At 46.3% G+C, this 13,385-nt stretch overlaps 2 protein-coding genes across 2 annotated transcripts in view; both read left to right on the top strand.

Moving 5' to 3' along the window:
- Positions 1–13,385, top strand: part of LOC309525818 (uncharacterized protein) — a 106,673-nt gene that overhangs the window by 13,536 nt on the left and 79,752 nt on the right. The gene's annotated exons all lie outside the window — the stretch shown is intronic.
- On the top strand, positions 6,588–10,037 carry LOC309526251 (uncharacterized protein; the record flags this gene model as incomplete). The annotated part of the gene is made up of 2 exons (XM_082212163.1): positions 6,588–6,748; positions 9,517–10,037. The coding sequence occupies exons 1-2, from the start codon at positions 6,649–6,651 to the stop codon at positions 10,035–10,037; spliced, it is 621 nt and encodes a 206-aa protein (XP_082068289.1). The 5' UTR covers positions 6,588–6,648.

Genomic DNA, 13,385 nt, shown 5'->3' with positions numbered 1-13,385 from the left:
TCCATCCTGCAGGTGACAGCCCTTTCATAACATGTATACGTTGTAGAAAGTAACAATTCCATAAAACTGTATTTGGATGCAAGTCAGGAATCTCAGGAATCTCATCCAGACCAATTGTGATTCATCTTGAACTGTTTTGTAGATGGATGAAAGAGTACTTTGGAAGACATTTAGTGAATAGGAATATTAGCCAAAGTCTTAAAAAGAAAGACAAAAAAATTGTTATATGTCGTCACATGATATGATGAGGGCTTATCTGAAGAGCCAAATGATTTTGGTTAGTTCAGGATGATGACATTGGGCTGCACCTATTAAGATTGCTGTGATCCTTGAAGATGATGGGTTTTTCGGACCTAACCAACCTAACCAGAAGAGTCTGCGACCAGAAGGAGGAGGAATATCAGGAAGAATGGACTAAATTTAATGATTATTTAGTTAAATATGTCAAGTTAGATGAATTGGAATCAGCTTGCAGATACTTAATCGACTTAGGATTTTATATAAGTTAAGTGATGAATTAATAGGTGTAATTTCAAAATGAAAAGATCTAAGGATGTTAATGTTCAAGTTAAACTTTATAAGAACTGTGATTTGGAAAACCCTTAAAAGGATATGCATTGAAATTCAACCAAGGGGAAGCGAGGAAGGCACTTAACAATGTTAATAAGTGTAATTTTTAATACGGTTATGATTTATGTTTGTTTGTTTATAATTTTGTGAAAACCAATAAAAAAAATGAAGTAAAAAAAAAGATTGCTGTGATCCTTTGATTGGTGAATAGGAATGATGTGCAATTTGCCATTCCATCCAAAAAAAACCTACAATAAAATATAAATTACTTATTGATCGGAGAAAGAGAGGCGGATTTGACCTACCTGACCTGGAATTATATCATGCTGCAGCAGGTCTTACCTGGTTAAGGGAGTGGATTAAGTTAAAGGACACTGATGTGTTAGATCTGGAGGAAGTAGGAACTCAATTTGGATGGCATGCATACCTAATAGATGGAAAGGAGAGAGTCCACATGGGTTTTATAAGGAAATCATTGTATAAAATATGGATGAAATATAAAGGGATTCTAGAACCCAAAACACCTTGGTGGACCTCACCTTAGAAATCATGACTGTAAAGAAAAGAATATGAATAACAACTGGGCAACATATAAGGATTACTGGAAGAGGAAAATAATAAACTTAAATTGAAAGGATATAAGGAAGTTAAGAAATATTTGAACAACTGGCTGCAGTTCTTTCAAATTAATCAGAGATGACAAAAGAGGAAGAAAAAGGATTTGAGAAAGAAATTTCAAGATTGGATGAGTACTTACTCCAATCTAAAAGTAAACATATTTCCAAACTATATGATTTGCTCCTAGAATGGGAGGTAAAGGAGGAGCAAGTGAAGACAGTGATGGTAAAGTAGGCCCAGGATTTAGGGGAAAATATGATGAGCCAACTACTGTGAGACAGGGGTATTAAATTTACGGCATGCTATAATTTAAGAGAGAATGTAACGAAAATGCAATACAGATTGTACCTGACCCTGGTTAGACTGGTAAAAATGTATAAAAACTGTAGTGATGTTTGTTGGAGATACAACAACGGGGCGGGAAACTTTCTACACATGGGGTGGGAGTGCAAAGAGATAGTGGGATTCTGGGAAAATATTTACAACATGTTGAAAAAGTGAATAAGGAGTGGGCTATCTTTAAGGAAGACATCAAAAGCTATGTGGAAAAAGTTGAACTTTTGAACAGATATATTTCCACCTGGAGACTTCCTCCTTTTCTTTTGGGTTTCTGTGTGGATAACCTCCAGTCTGGGAACCTCTTTTTGAATTTCTACATGACAGGTTTGTTTGTTTTTAAAAAAGAAAGTGATTTATAATGAGATTGAATATAATTATTGGTAGAAACACTTTAAAACATTCAAAAAAAATGAATCAGCAATACATTTTAAAACATACGTTTTTCTTAGTGTTTACAGTTCTGTTTACAGATGGTTGGGGGGCGGGGCACAACATGCTGACATCTTTTTCAAGGGATCCTTAGTAAACCTGGAAATGTCTGCATGTGATCCCATCTCAACAGCTGACATAAACACCCTGGAGAAGGAGGCTGGAGCCTGAAAGGATTGGCCTCGAAGGGAGACCTGGGACCCCCTCTCCTTTTAAAGGGACCTCCGAGGAGGAAACCAGGGCCGCCAGGGTGGATCAATCCCTGGACCTTGGAGGCGATTCCTCGGCTCATCTGGAAAGTGCCATATCATGTTCCTTTCCCCATTTGCCAGGAGCCTAAGTTCCATTTGGGGTTCTTCATTCCTCACCCCAAGGTTCCTCCAAGGCTTTGGGGAAGGAAACTGAGGCAGGCTGAGCCATGGCTTTGGTTGCTCCCAATGGCCCTGCAGGGGATTCAGGGTGGGGGGCCTGTCTCTTCCTCTGGCCATGGCAGTTCCCAGGAAGCCTTTTCAGAAAGGCAGTAGACCCTCAGCACAGAACAGCCAAGTTCGGTTCCTCTCCAAAATGGCTTCCTCTTCTGAGAGTTCTTTCTCTTGTCTGGGCTGGACTGGGAGGACCCCAGTTCAGCCAGTTCCTCAGAGTCCTCCCACTGGGCTCCAGTGGCCCCTTGAAACCTACAGGGATCTGGAGGGGAAGCGACTTCTCCTGTTGAACTACCACCTGAGAAGGAGGAACAGATGTCTTAACCAGCGAAATAGGTGCGGTTTCCCAGCCTCAGTTGTGGCGCCTGTGAAATGGGTATATCACAGTGAGGCTGAATTTAGAAGTGCTTCAAGGTGAATGAGAAGCAGGGATGGGAAGGGGGCAGGCTGGGCTTTACAAAGGGCCTGGTTTTTATTTTAAGGGTGGCGGTCTTATATTGGGGGTCTCCAGACCCAGCACCTTGAAGACCAGGCCGGCCTCGACCTCCGGGGGCAACTTGGACTCCAGGGCAGATTCTTCCAGGCGTCTCCCGGGTGGGGGCAGGAACAAAATGGCAGGGCGCTGCTTGAGGGCACTGGGCATGACTGAGCCTCTGCCCCCAGCCTCCTCCAGGATCCAGCAGCCCAGCTTGGCCACCGGAGGCGAGGATCTGCCGAAGGATGCTCCTGCGAGGAGGAGGAGAAAAAGGGGGTGGACTAGATGGCCCCTGGGTGTGAGTCTAGGAGCGGAAGGGCCTCGGGAGAGCCCCAAATCATCATCATCAGCATCATCATCAGCAGCAGCAGAATCTGGGTCCGGACCAAGGGGACCCCTCCCACCTAGCCCAGCCTCCTGGCAGCAGCCGACCCTGTGCCCCCCCCCGGGAACTCCGCAAGCAGGAGCGGAAGAGCATCCTCCCCTTCCCCTTCTCCCCCGCTCCAAGGTAGACTGGCTCTGTCCATGGAGGATCCCCTTGGGCATCGCTGGGGACAAAGCAGAGCCCAAAGGGGGCCAGGCTCCCCCCACGCGAAGAGGCCCTCTTCAGGAAAGGGGAGGGGCTATCCCGGGCCACCTTCCCCTCCTCCTCCCCGCGCCCTCCCGGATCCTGGCCATGCCGCCCCACCTCCCCCCGCCTGGACTAGGTGACCCTCAGGGGTCCCTTCCAGCTCCAAAATTCTACGGTTCTCTGAATTCTAAGTGAAATATACTCAGAGTCACAAAGTGATTTCATGCTCTTAATTCAGCTCATAGTGGTGAGGAGGAATGAATGAAAGTCCCCTCAAAGTATCTGCTTTATATACATTATTTACACCATGGGCTGCACATGATTGGCTAATTCTGGAATTCTACTGTAAGCCAATCAGGTTGTGGATTCACTTATATCTGGAGCAGGATTGGGTGGTTCCTGCCAACCAATCATACTGCTGCATTGTTCTAGGACCAATCAGACTGCTGCATTCTGAATCCTATTGTTCTAGGACCAATCAGACTATTGTTCTAGGACCAATCAGACTGCTGCATTCTGAATCCTCTTGTTCTAGGACCAATCAGACTGCTGCATTCTGAATCCTATTGTTCTAGGACCAATCAGACTGCTGCAATTTGGATCCTATTGTTCTAGGACCAATCAGACTGCTGCAATTTGGATCCTATTGTTCTAGGACCAATCAGACTGCTGCAGTTTGGATCCTATTCAACTCAGTACATAACACTAAGATTCTGAAGTTGAATCGGAACCAGCGGGAAACAAGCTGCCTCCTCCTCCAGAATTTGGGGCGGGGGGGGGCGGGAGGGAGAGCAGCGGGGGGGGCGCCCCATCTGACCTTGGCGCCTCTGAGTCTTCCTGCCTGAATGCAGAACCCGACCTTCGTCCCCGCTGAAGGTCCCTTTCTAAGAAGTCTGGAGCGAGTTCTCCAACTGGGGAGTGTCCTGATTTATTTATTTGCCTTTCACAGATTCCCGGGGGGGGGGGTCGAGGGTCCTCCAGTCCAACCCTTTGCGGTGCCTAAAGTGGGGCTTGAACCCAGGACCCTCCAATCGAGAGTCTCCTGCTTGGCAGCGGAGGCTTTTGCTCCCAAGGGACCCGTGTCTCTCTCCCAAGGGACCCTCCTAATATTGCAACAGACTTTCCCTCTGCGAGTGAGCAGGGGAAGCGTTGTTATTATTTCATTTACCCCCCACCCGTCTGGGCGCAGGGCACTAAGCGGCCTCTGAGCCGAGAATCACAGAGAACTCTGCACATGCCCTGGAGCACCCGGGTTCTGGGAGGGAAGGAGGACAGCCAGCCAGCCCGGGGGCTGTGCTCAGCTTGCGAAGGGTTAAAGGGAACGGAGCCGGAGTCCTAGAGAGGACAGGAAGTGGAGAGGCGGGGCGGGTCCTCCAGAGCCGAGTCCCCTCCCTCCGTGTCTCTTGTCTCCTCCCCGCGCTGCCTCGGTTTCCCTCCTGGGAAGAAGAATCCGGGGGTGAGTCTCCTCTCTCTCCCCCCTTGGGGGGCCCATGGGAGAAGGGGGTCCCGGGGCTGCAGGGGGAGACCCCCCAGTCTGGGAGCAGAGGGGGGTCCTGCCCCCCATTCCTCTCTGCCAAGCCTGGGAGGGGGCCAGTTTCCAGGGGGGGGGCTGCAGCTCTGCTCTTCCTGGGCATCCTCTTTGGGGAAGGAGGGAGGGGTCCGGGGGGGGAGAGGGCATGCCCCCAGAATGCCCCTTCCAGGGGAGGAGCCCCTGCCAGGCCGGCCTCCCCCCCCCCCTGCCAGACCCTCCTCCAGATCAGCTCAGGTCTCCAGCCCAGAGCCTCAGGGGAAGCCTCTCTGGGCAGCAGGGGCCACGCCTGGGGCTCCTCCGTGGAGAAGAGGGGAGAGCCAGAGGGCTGAGCTGGCTGCACTGGGCTTGCCAGGGTTCAAGGGAAGGGAGCTGCCTTCCTTGAGAGGAGAGGGTGGAAAGCCGCCTGAAGGACCCCAAGATCTTGTCCTGAAGGGGGGGAGGCGATGCAGGGAGGAGGAGAAGGAGGGGGCTCTGGGTGGCAGGTCTGCCAACGTTTCTCTCTCTGATCCCAGAGTGAGCTTTCAAGGATGTTCCCCATCCTGGAGTTTCTCTGCAGCTGCTACTATTAAAAAACAAGCCCATAGCCTTTGGAATCCCCTGGTCGCCCATCTCTTCCCAAAGGAGGAACCCCAGTCTTGTCTCCATTGCAGAATGCTTTATTTACATTAAAGTTATAACTTTCACGTAGGTAAAACTGGAACTCCCTCCCACAGGAGCCAGGGATTGGAGAGACTTTTCTAAAGGGAACTAAGACAATCTATACATGGCAAGCATGACTGTGAATAATACTCTCTTAGAAAAATGTAAGATACAGAAGGGGACATTTATTTATGTATTATCAAGAAGAATAAAGCAAGGATAAACGACACCTACTCCCCACCTTCTGGGACAAAAGAGGGATTATCAGTCATTGTGTGGCTCCTACTACTAACAGGGGACATCTCAAAATAGACTAGTTCTATCAAGCTACCCTAAGCCTTTGGGAATCTTGCCACAAGAGGAGCGTAAAGCTCACCTCTGGAGTTTTTGGAGGATATACATGCCTGGTGTTCTTAAGAACACTGCAGATTTAGGACATGGGGAAGATCTATACTTTGATTGCTTCCGTGCCAGGGTGGGGGCCACATTTTGGGACTGTAGTCTTGCGAAAATGGCTCCTCTGCTTCCACATACAGATTTGGTCCCCATGCAACTCTTGACAGAGGTGGATACGGCTACACCATCTGCCTGGCTTGCGATGAGAGAGCTCAAAGATTGTGAATAGGGCTCTCCATACAAAGCACCTAGCATGGGGGCACCTACATGTAATATCTACTCTGCTATTTTCTGCCCATGCTCTGGGGTTTCAGTTTTCAGGCTTGCGGACAGGACGGTGACTGGTTTTTTTTTACCAAGTTCTGTCAGTTATCCCCACTGAGTTCAATGGGTCACTATTGTGCAGACCATGCCAGGCTTGCATGTGGGGTGAGGAGCATACGGAAGAAATTGGAATCACTGGAGATGTTTAGAAATGGGGCTTCTCTTGAGAAGGGGCTGCTCCAATTATTCTTCTCCAGGGGCAGGAGAATATCTAGGGAAAGAGGATCCCTGCAGGGCCTCTGAGGCTCCCTTTGTTTCTTCCTCTCTCCTGCAGCTTGTTTTCGCTTCTTGACTGCTCAGGAAGGATGAAAGAGATCCTGCAAAGCTCATAAGGATGGAAGGGGGAAGATGGACGGTTGACCTGGTCAGGTTGTCTCCTGCATCCCTCCTCACAACCTCTGAGCGTTCCCTCCCAGGGACCTCTGAGAGATCTGGTGAGTTCCAGGGGAGGGGAGATGGGGACATGGATGGAACCGGAGAGGTATTGGGGCTTGCTCGGGGGGCACCATTTCGGGCTCCTCCACCTGCCTGTCTGCACCTTTGACATCTGCAGGCAATTTGAGCTAGGAATACATCACAGCTCTCCTACTACTGCGATGTATTGGCAGCTCAAAATGTCTAAAACCAGTACTGTGATTGAATGCTCTACCAGTGTCAGACAACTTACCAATCCTTCAGGCAGCATTAGAAGTCATGACTCTTGAAAGTAACCTGATCCTGGGCTTCCGATTTGTCTGCGAAGGGAAATGGCAAGGCGGTGAGAGTCGTCCGTCTAAAAGACGACTGTTATCGGGGCTTTTGAGCAGTGGGGGTGAGTGCCAGGGTTAGACACCCCCCAAAAAAGCCCCAAGGGTAGTGGGGTGTCGAGGGGACCAGCCGGGTGTGAAGAGGCTTGCCGTGATTCCCGGAGCCCTGACGCTGTATCGGCAGGTCAGCAACCACACTACCTGCGGTGTACGAGGCATCCATATCTTTCTGGTATAATTCCTCTGTGTATTCTTGCCACCTCTTTTTCATGTCTTCTGCTTCTGTTTGGTCCTTACCACTTTTGTCTTTTATTATGGTAATCTTTGTACGAAATGTTCCTTTCATATCTCCAATTTTCTTGAACAGACCTCTGGTTTCTCCTGTTCTATTGTTTTCCTCTATTTCTTTGCATTGCTCGTTTAAGAAGGCCTTCTTGTCTCTCCTTGCTATTTTTTGGAAATCTGCATTCAATTTCCTGTATTTTTCACTATCTCCCACGCATTTTGCTTGCCTTCTCTCCCCCACTATTTGTAAGGCCTCGTTGGGCAACCACTTTGCTTTCTTGCATTTCCTTTTCATTGGGATGGTTTTAGTTGCTGCCTCCTGTATAATGTTACGAGCCTCCATCCATAGTTCTTCAGGCACTCTGTCCACCAAATCTAAATCCTTAAACCTGTTCTTCGCTTCCACTGTGTATTCATAAGGGATTTGATTTAGATTGTATCTTACCGGCCCAGTGGTTTTTCCTACTTTCTTCAGTTTAAGCTTGAATTTTGCTATAAGAAGCTGATGATCTGAGCCACAGTCAGCTCCAGGTCTTGTTTTTGCTGACTTGTATAGAGCTTCTCCATCTTTGGCTGCAGAGAATATAATCAATCTGATTTTGATGCTGCTCATCTGGTGATGTCGATGTGTAGAGTCGTCTCTTGTGTTGTTGGAAAAGAGCGTTTATGATGACCAGCTTGTTCTCTTGGCAGAACTCTATCAGCCTTTGCCCTGCTTTGTTTTGATCTCCAAGGCCAAACTTGCCAGTTGTTCCTTTTATCTCTTGAGTCCCTACTTTAGCATTCCAATCCCCTATAATGAGAAGAACATCCTTGTTTGGTGTCATTTCTATAAGGTGTTGTAAGTCATCATAGAATTGGTCAATTTCAGTTTCTTCAGCACCAGTGGTTGGTGCATAAACCTGGATTACTGTGATGTTAAAAGGTCTGCCTTAGATTTGTATCGAGATCATTCTATCATTTTTGAGATTGCATCTCAGTACAGCTTTCACCACTCTTTTATTGACTATGAGGGCCACTCCATTTCTTTTATGGGATTCTTGCCCACAGTAGTAGATATGATGGTCATCCGAACTGAATTCGCCCATTCCTGTCCATTTTTGTTCACTGATGCCCACGATGTCAATATTTATTCCTGCCATCTCATTTTTGACCACATCCAACTTACCAAGGTTCACGGTTCTTACATTCCAGGTTCCTATGCAATATTTTTCTTTAGATCATTGGACTTTCCTATCGCTTCCAGGCATATCCGCAACTGAGCGACCTTTCGGCTTTGGCCCAGCCGCTTTTTCAGCTCTGAATATACTTGTACTTGTCCTCCGCTCTTCCTCAGTAGCATGTTGGACGCCTTCCGACCTAAGGTGCTCATCTTCCAGCGTCATAACTTTTGTACAAGTTGCTCTTGCGGCTGTTGTGTTTAGATCAAGTGTGAGTTAGTCACTTTTCCTCTTTTGTCACCAATGAAACAATACAGAGTTAGTCTACTCTTGAAAATGGGAGTGGGGTTCAAACTGAAGAAAGTGATTTAGGTATAAATTAAAATTTAGACCAAATTTAGATTGAGGCAACAGCTGGTGGGGAGTGTGCAGGTGAAGAAGTTGCTGTTTGTTTCACAGACAATTTGCTGGATCTTGTCCAGAGAGCTCTGCATAAGGAAGTCAAGGAGGAGAATCGTGGGGTCATGGACCCTCTTGGTAACGCTTCCTGTTGGATCATAATATCTGTTCTGAAATTAAGCAAGTAACTTTGAAAGTCCATACATACCTCTATGTGATGAACCTTCACTATTTAGATGGAGACCAACAGCATTCGGGATTCTAACATCCCCACCATGAACCCTGAATGGAGGGATATCCACTGTTTTCTCTGCAATTTTTTTCCTTCTAGTCATGCCTTTTAAAGAAATGACCAGGTTGTCTGAACTGGCCAGGCCTTCTTTAATGTCAGCCTCAGAGCTTTAAGAGAAATTGGAGATGGAGTGGATTCCAGGATTGAGCCAAACAAAATCTATCCCAGATAAAAACCAAGCAATATGTCAGTTAATACCAGCCAACAGTGAAAACTATAGTAAGGGCTCACGTCTAACTCTCTTCAGTTACTCCTCTATCACAAGCATTCATTAACTTTGTTCTTCCTGAGGCTCTAATTAGCTTCTCTCTTCATTGCAGATGGTGATGAATTGGAAGGGAAGAACAAGGGGGACCACAACAGAATTCACATAGCAGAGAAGTCAGAAAAATATACAAAGTGCGGAGAGAACATCTGCCAGAGCCCCCAGTCCACCTCACATCAAGGAAAGAGCTTTGTTCGGAGGGATAGAATCTCTTCACATGAAAGAACTAACAGTGGAGAGAAATTGTATCAGTGCAGAGAATGTGGGAAGAGCTTCTGTCACCGTCAGAATCTCACTTGCCATCAAAGAGTCCATACAGGGGAGAAACCATATCAGTGCTTGGAATGTGGAAAGAGCTTCAGTCAGAGGGTGCAACTCACTTCCCATCAAAGAATTCATACAGGGGAGAAACCCTATGAGTGCTTAAAGTGTGGAAAGAGCTTCAATCGGAAAGATGGTCTCACTTCCCATCAAAGAATTCATACAGGGGAGAAACCCTTTCAATGCCTTGAGTGTGGAAAGAGCTTTCGTCACAGTGCCAGTGCCACTGATAGGAGAAACCCTATCAGTGCTTAGAATGCGGAAAGAGCTTTAATCGGAAGGATGGTCTCAGTATCCATCAAAGAATTCATACAGGGGAGAAACCTTTTCAATGCCTTGAGTGTGGAAAGAGCTTTCGTCACAGTTCCGGTCTCACTTCCCATCAAAGAATTCATACAGGGAAGAAACCCTATCAATGCTTAGAATGCGGAAAGAGCTTCAGTCAAAGTTCCAATCTAACTATGCATCATAGAGTTCATACACGGGAAAAACCCTATCAGTGCTTGAAATGTGGGAAGAGCTTCAGTCACAGAGAGATTCTCACTTGCCATCAAAGAATTCATACAGGGGAGAAACCCTATCAGTGCTTGGAATGTGGAAAGCGCTTTAGTCAAAGTGCACATCTCACTTCCCATCAAATAATTCATACAGGGAAGAAACCCTATGAGTGCTTAAAGTGTGGAAAGAGCTTTTGTCGGAAGGATGGTCTCACTTCCCATAACAGAATTCATACAGGGGAGAAACCCCATCAGTGCTTGGAATGTGGAAAGAGCTTTCATCAGAGAAGTAATCTCACTTCCCATCAGAGAGTCCATTCAGGCGAGAAACCATATCAGTGCTTGGAATGCGGAAAGAGCTTTCGTAAGAGAGGTGATCTCACTTCCCATCAAAGAATCCATACAGGCGAGAAACCATATCCATGCCTGGAATGTGGAAAGAGCTTCGGGTATATGCAGTGTCTTAGTTTGCATCAAAAACTTCATACGGGGGAGAAACCCTATCAGTGCTTTGAATGTGGAAAGAGCTTCAGCCAGGGGGGCCATCTCACTTCCCATCAAAGAATTCATACAGGAGAGAAACCATATCAATGCTTAAAATGTGGGAAGAGCTTCAGTCTCAGGCACAATCTCACTTTGCACCAAAGAATTCATACAGGGGAGAAACCATATCAGTGCTTGGAATGTGGAAAGAGCTTCAGTATCAGGCACAATCTCACTTTGCACCAAAGAATTCATACAGGAAGGAAACCCTATCAGTGCTTGGAATGTGGAAAAAGCTTTCGTCACAGTTCCACTCTCACTTTCCATCAAAGAATTCATACAGGGGAGAAACCCTTTCAATGCCTTGAGTGTGGAAAGAGCTTTCGTCACAGTTCCACTCTCACTTTCCATCAAAGAATTCATACAGGGGAGAAACCCTTTCAATGCCTTGAGTGTGGAAAGAGCTTTCGTCACAGTTCCACTCTCACTTTCCATCAAAGAATTCACCCAGGGGAGAAGCCCTATCAGTGCTTGGAATGTGGAAAGAGCTTTCGTCAGAGGGGTGATCTCACTTCCCATCAAAGAGTCCATACAGGGGAGAATCCATATCAGTGCTTGGAATGTGGAAAGCGCTTTAGTCAAAGTGCACATCTCACTTCCCATCAAAGAGTCCATACAGGGGAGAAACCATATCAGTGCTTGGAATGTGGAAAGCGCTTTAGTCAAAGTGCACATCTCACTTCCCATCAAAGAGTCCATACATGCGAGAAACCATATCAGTGCTTGGAATGTGGAAAAAGCTTCACTAAGAGGATGCACCTTACTTCCCATCACAGAATTCATACAGAGGGAAAACCAAAAAAAGAAAAATAATAACGCAAACATTATTGAACATCCCTTACAAAACACATTTGCATAGAAAAGAGAAAGGGCATGGGAAAATAACTAAAAATACCCTTTATCACATTTGTATCATATCATTTGTCAACACATAGAAAGGCAGGCTCCCCCAGAGCTCCCCTGGGTGCCCCCTCTTCTCCCTGTCTCCCACCCTGAGTGATCGTTCCACTCTAGCAATAATTACTCAGAATATGCACTCCTGGATAAACCCACCTGTATTTCGTATCCAGCCTTTTCCCTCCCCTTTAGCAAGATGGTACTTTCCCTACATTCCGCCCCCCCAGCCCAGCCTTCAAATCTTAACCACTCAGACAGTGCAATATGACTCTTATTATGATTGTCTAACAATCCAAATTAGTATTTCTCCAGTTTCTAGGTCTAGTTTCTATAAAGCTTTATTAAAGCTGTTCCAACAAATCTCAGTCAAGTCACAGTCCAAAATTATTGTCCTTCTTAATGTTCATCCAATCCTGCTTCCTCTTCTTTTACTAATCTTCTTTCCTAATCCACTGGGGGTGGGGAAGAATGCATATTAAATCCCTTTCCTCATACGAGATCAGGAGTTGCACTGCATCCCCTTTTGCTGGATGTACCTTTTTCTCTGCCGATAATTCCCACACCAGCTCATCCCAACGCAGCCTTGTCTTTCCATGGAGCTCTTTCTCTCTCCTCCTGTTCTTCCGTTACCTGCTCAACAGAACCTTCTGCCACTCCCAGAGACTCCTTTCCAATGACTCCCAGCTTATGACCCACAAATTCACCTCAGTCTCTTTTTCTGGAACCCTTCTTGGTCTTCAATGCCAAGGTGCTCCATGTCTGAATGGAGAGCAGAGCTGCAGAAGTTTGTTTGGAGTGAATGCATCTGGTTCTCCATAAATCAGGCAGAGGCAAAGTTCATTGGCAAAAGAAGAACTTTCTACTAAAGGTTTTTCAGCTTCGTTACAGAACAAAGCTTCAGGGGACTTAGCAGATGTGAAAGTTAGAAAATGAAAGTAAAAAAGAGAAACCAGCCCACTGAGCTCACAGATTTATCTTTCTGGCTCTGTGTGACCTTGAGATAACAAAACACAAATCATAATAAACCCAGTTGCCTCAGCAGAAAAGGACAAAACCTTCTGGAAGGAACCAGTGTTTTCCAGTATTTTTGGATTCCGCCCTCGGGATTTTATCTGTGACATTTTGTTCCACTGCCAGAAAAGCATCTTTAGCTCCCTAGTTCCTGTGGCAACACTTTGGTCCAAGTTTCAAACTTTTTAAATTAGCACGGTGGTTAGCTTGTTGCAGGCTTGTTAAGCCTCTTTGAATATAGGATTTCTGGTAAGATCCCTTCTACTCCCTCATAAAAAGACACGACACAATCTTGTTAAAGTCAATATAAAAGTAGTTTACTCATTCAGTTCACAGATGCATCCCTGAAGGCAGACTTGGGTTACAAAAGTGTCTAACTATATGAACTATCCCATAAGGGTGTTAGTCCCAAGTGACTGCAACTGAGCTGTCACTTCTCCTAATATATAGAAAGACAAAATGGAGAAAAAGATCAGAACGTGGAGGACATGTGCTCCTCTACCCAGAATAGGCCACACCTACTTCAAGTCACATGTAGTGGAAGTCTGTCCCAGCTCAGGAGGAAACAGGAAGTTTTCTCCTGAGTAGTAGAAAACATCCCCAAACATGTCCACTGTAGAAATGTTGTACTTGACTGCTATAAGTTTCACATCCC

This window comes from Podarcis vaucheri (assembly GCF_965113315.1).
Source record: "Podarcis vaucheri genome assembly, chromosome: 2".
Classification (NCBI taxonomy): domain Eukaryota; kingdom Metazoa; phylum Chordata; class Lepidosauria; order Squamata; family Lacertidae; genus Podarcis; species Podarcis vaucheri.
The sequence above is the reverse complement of the archived record's forward strand: the minus strand, read 5'-3'. Positions and strand labels throughout refer to the sequence as shown.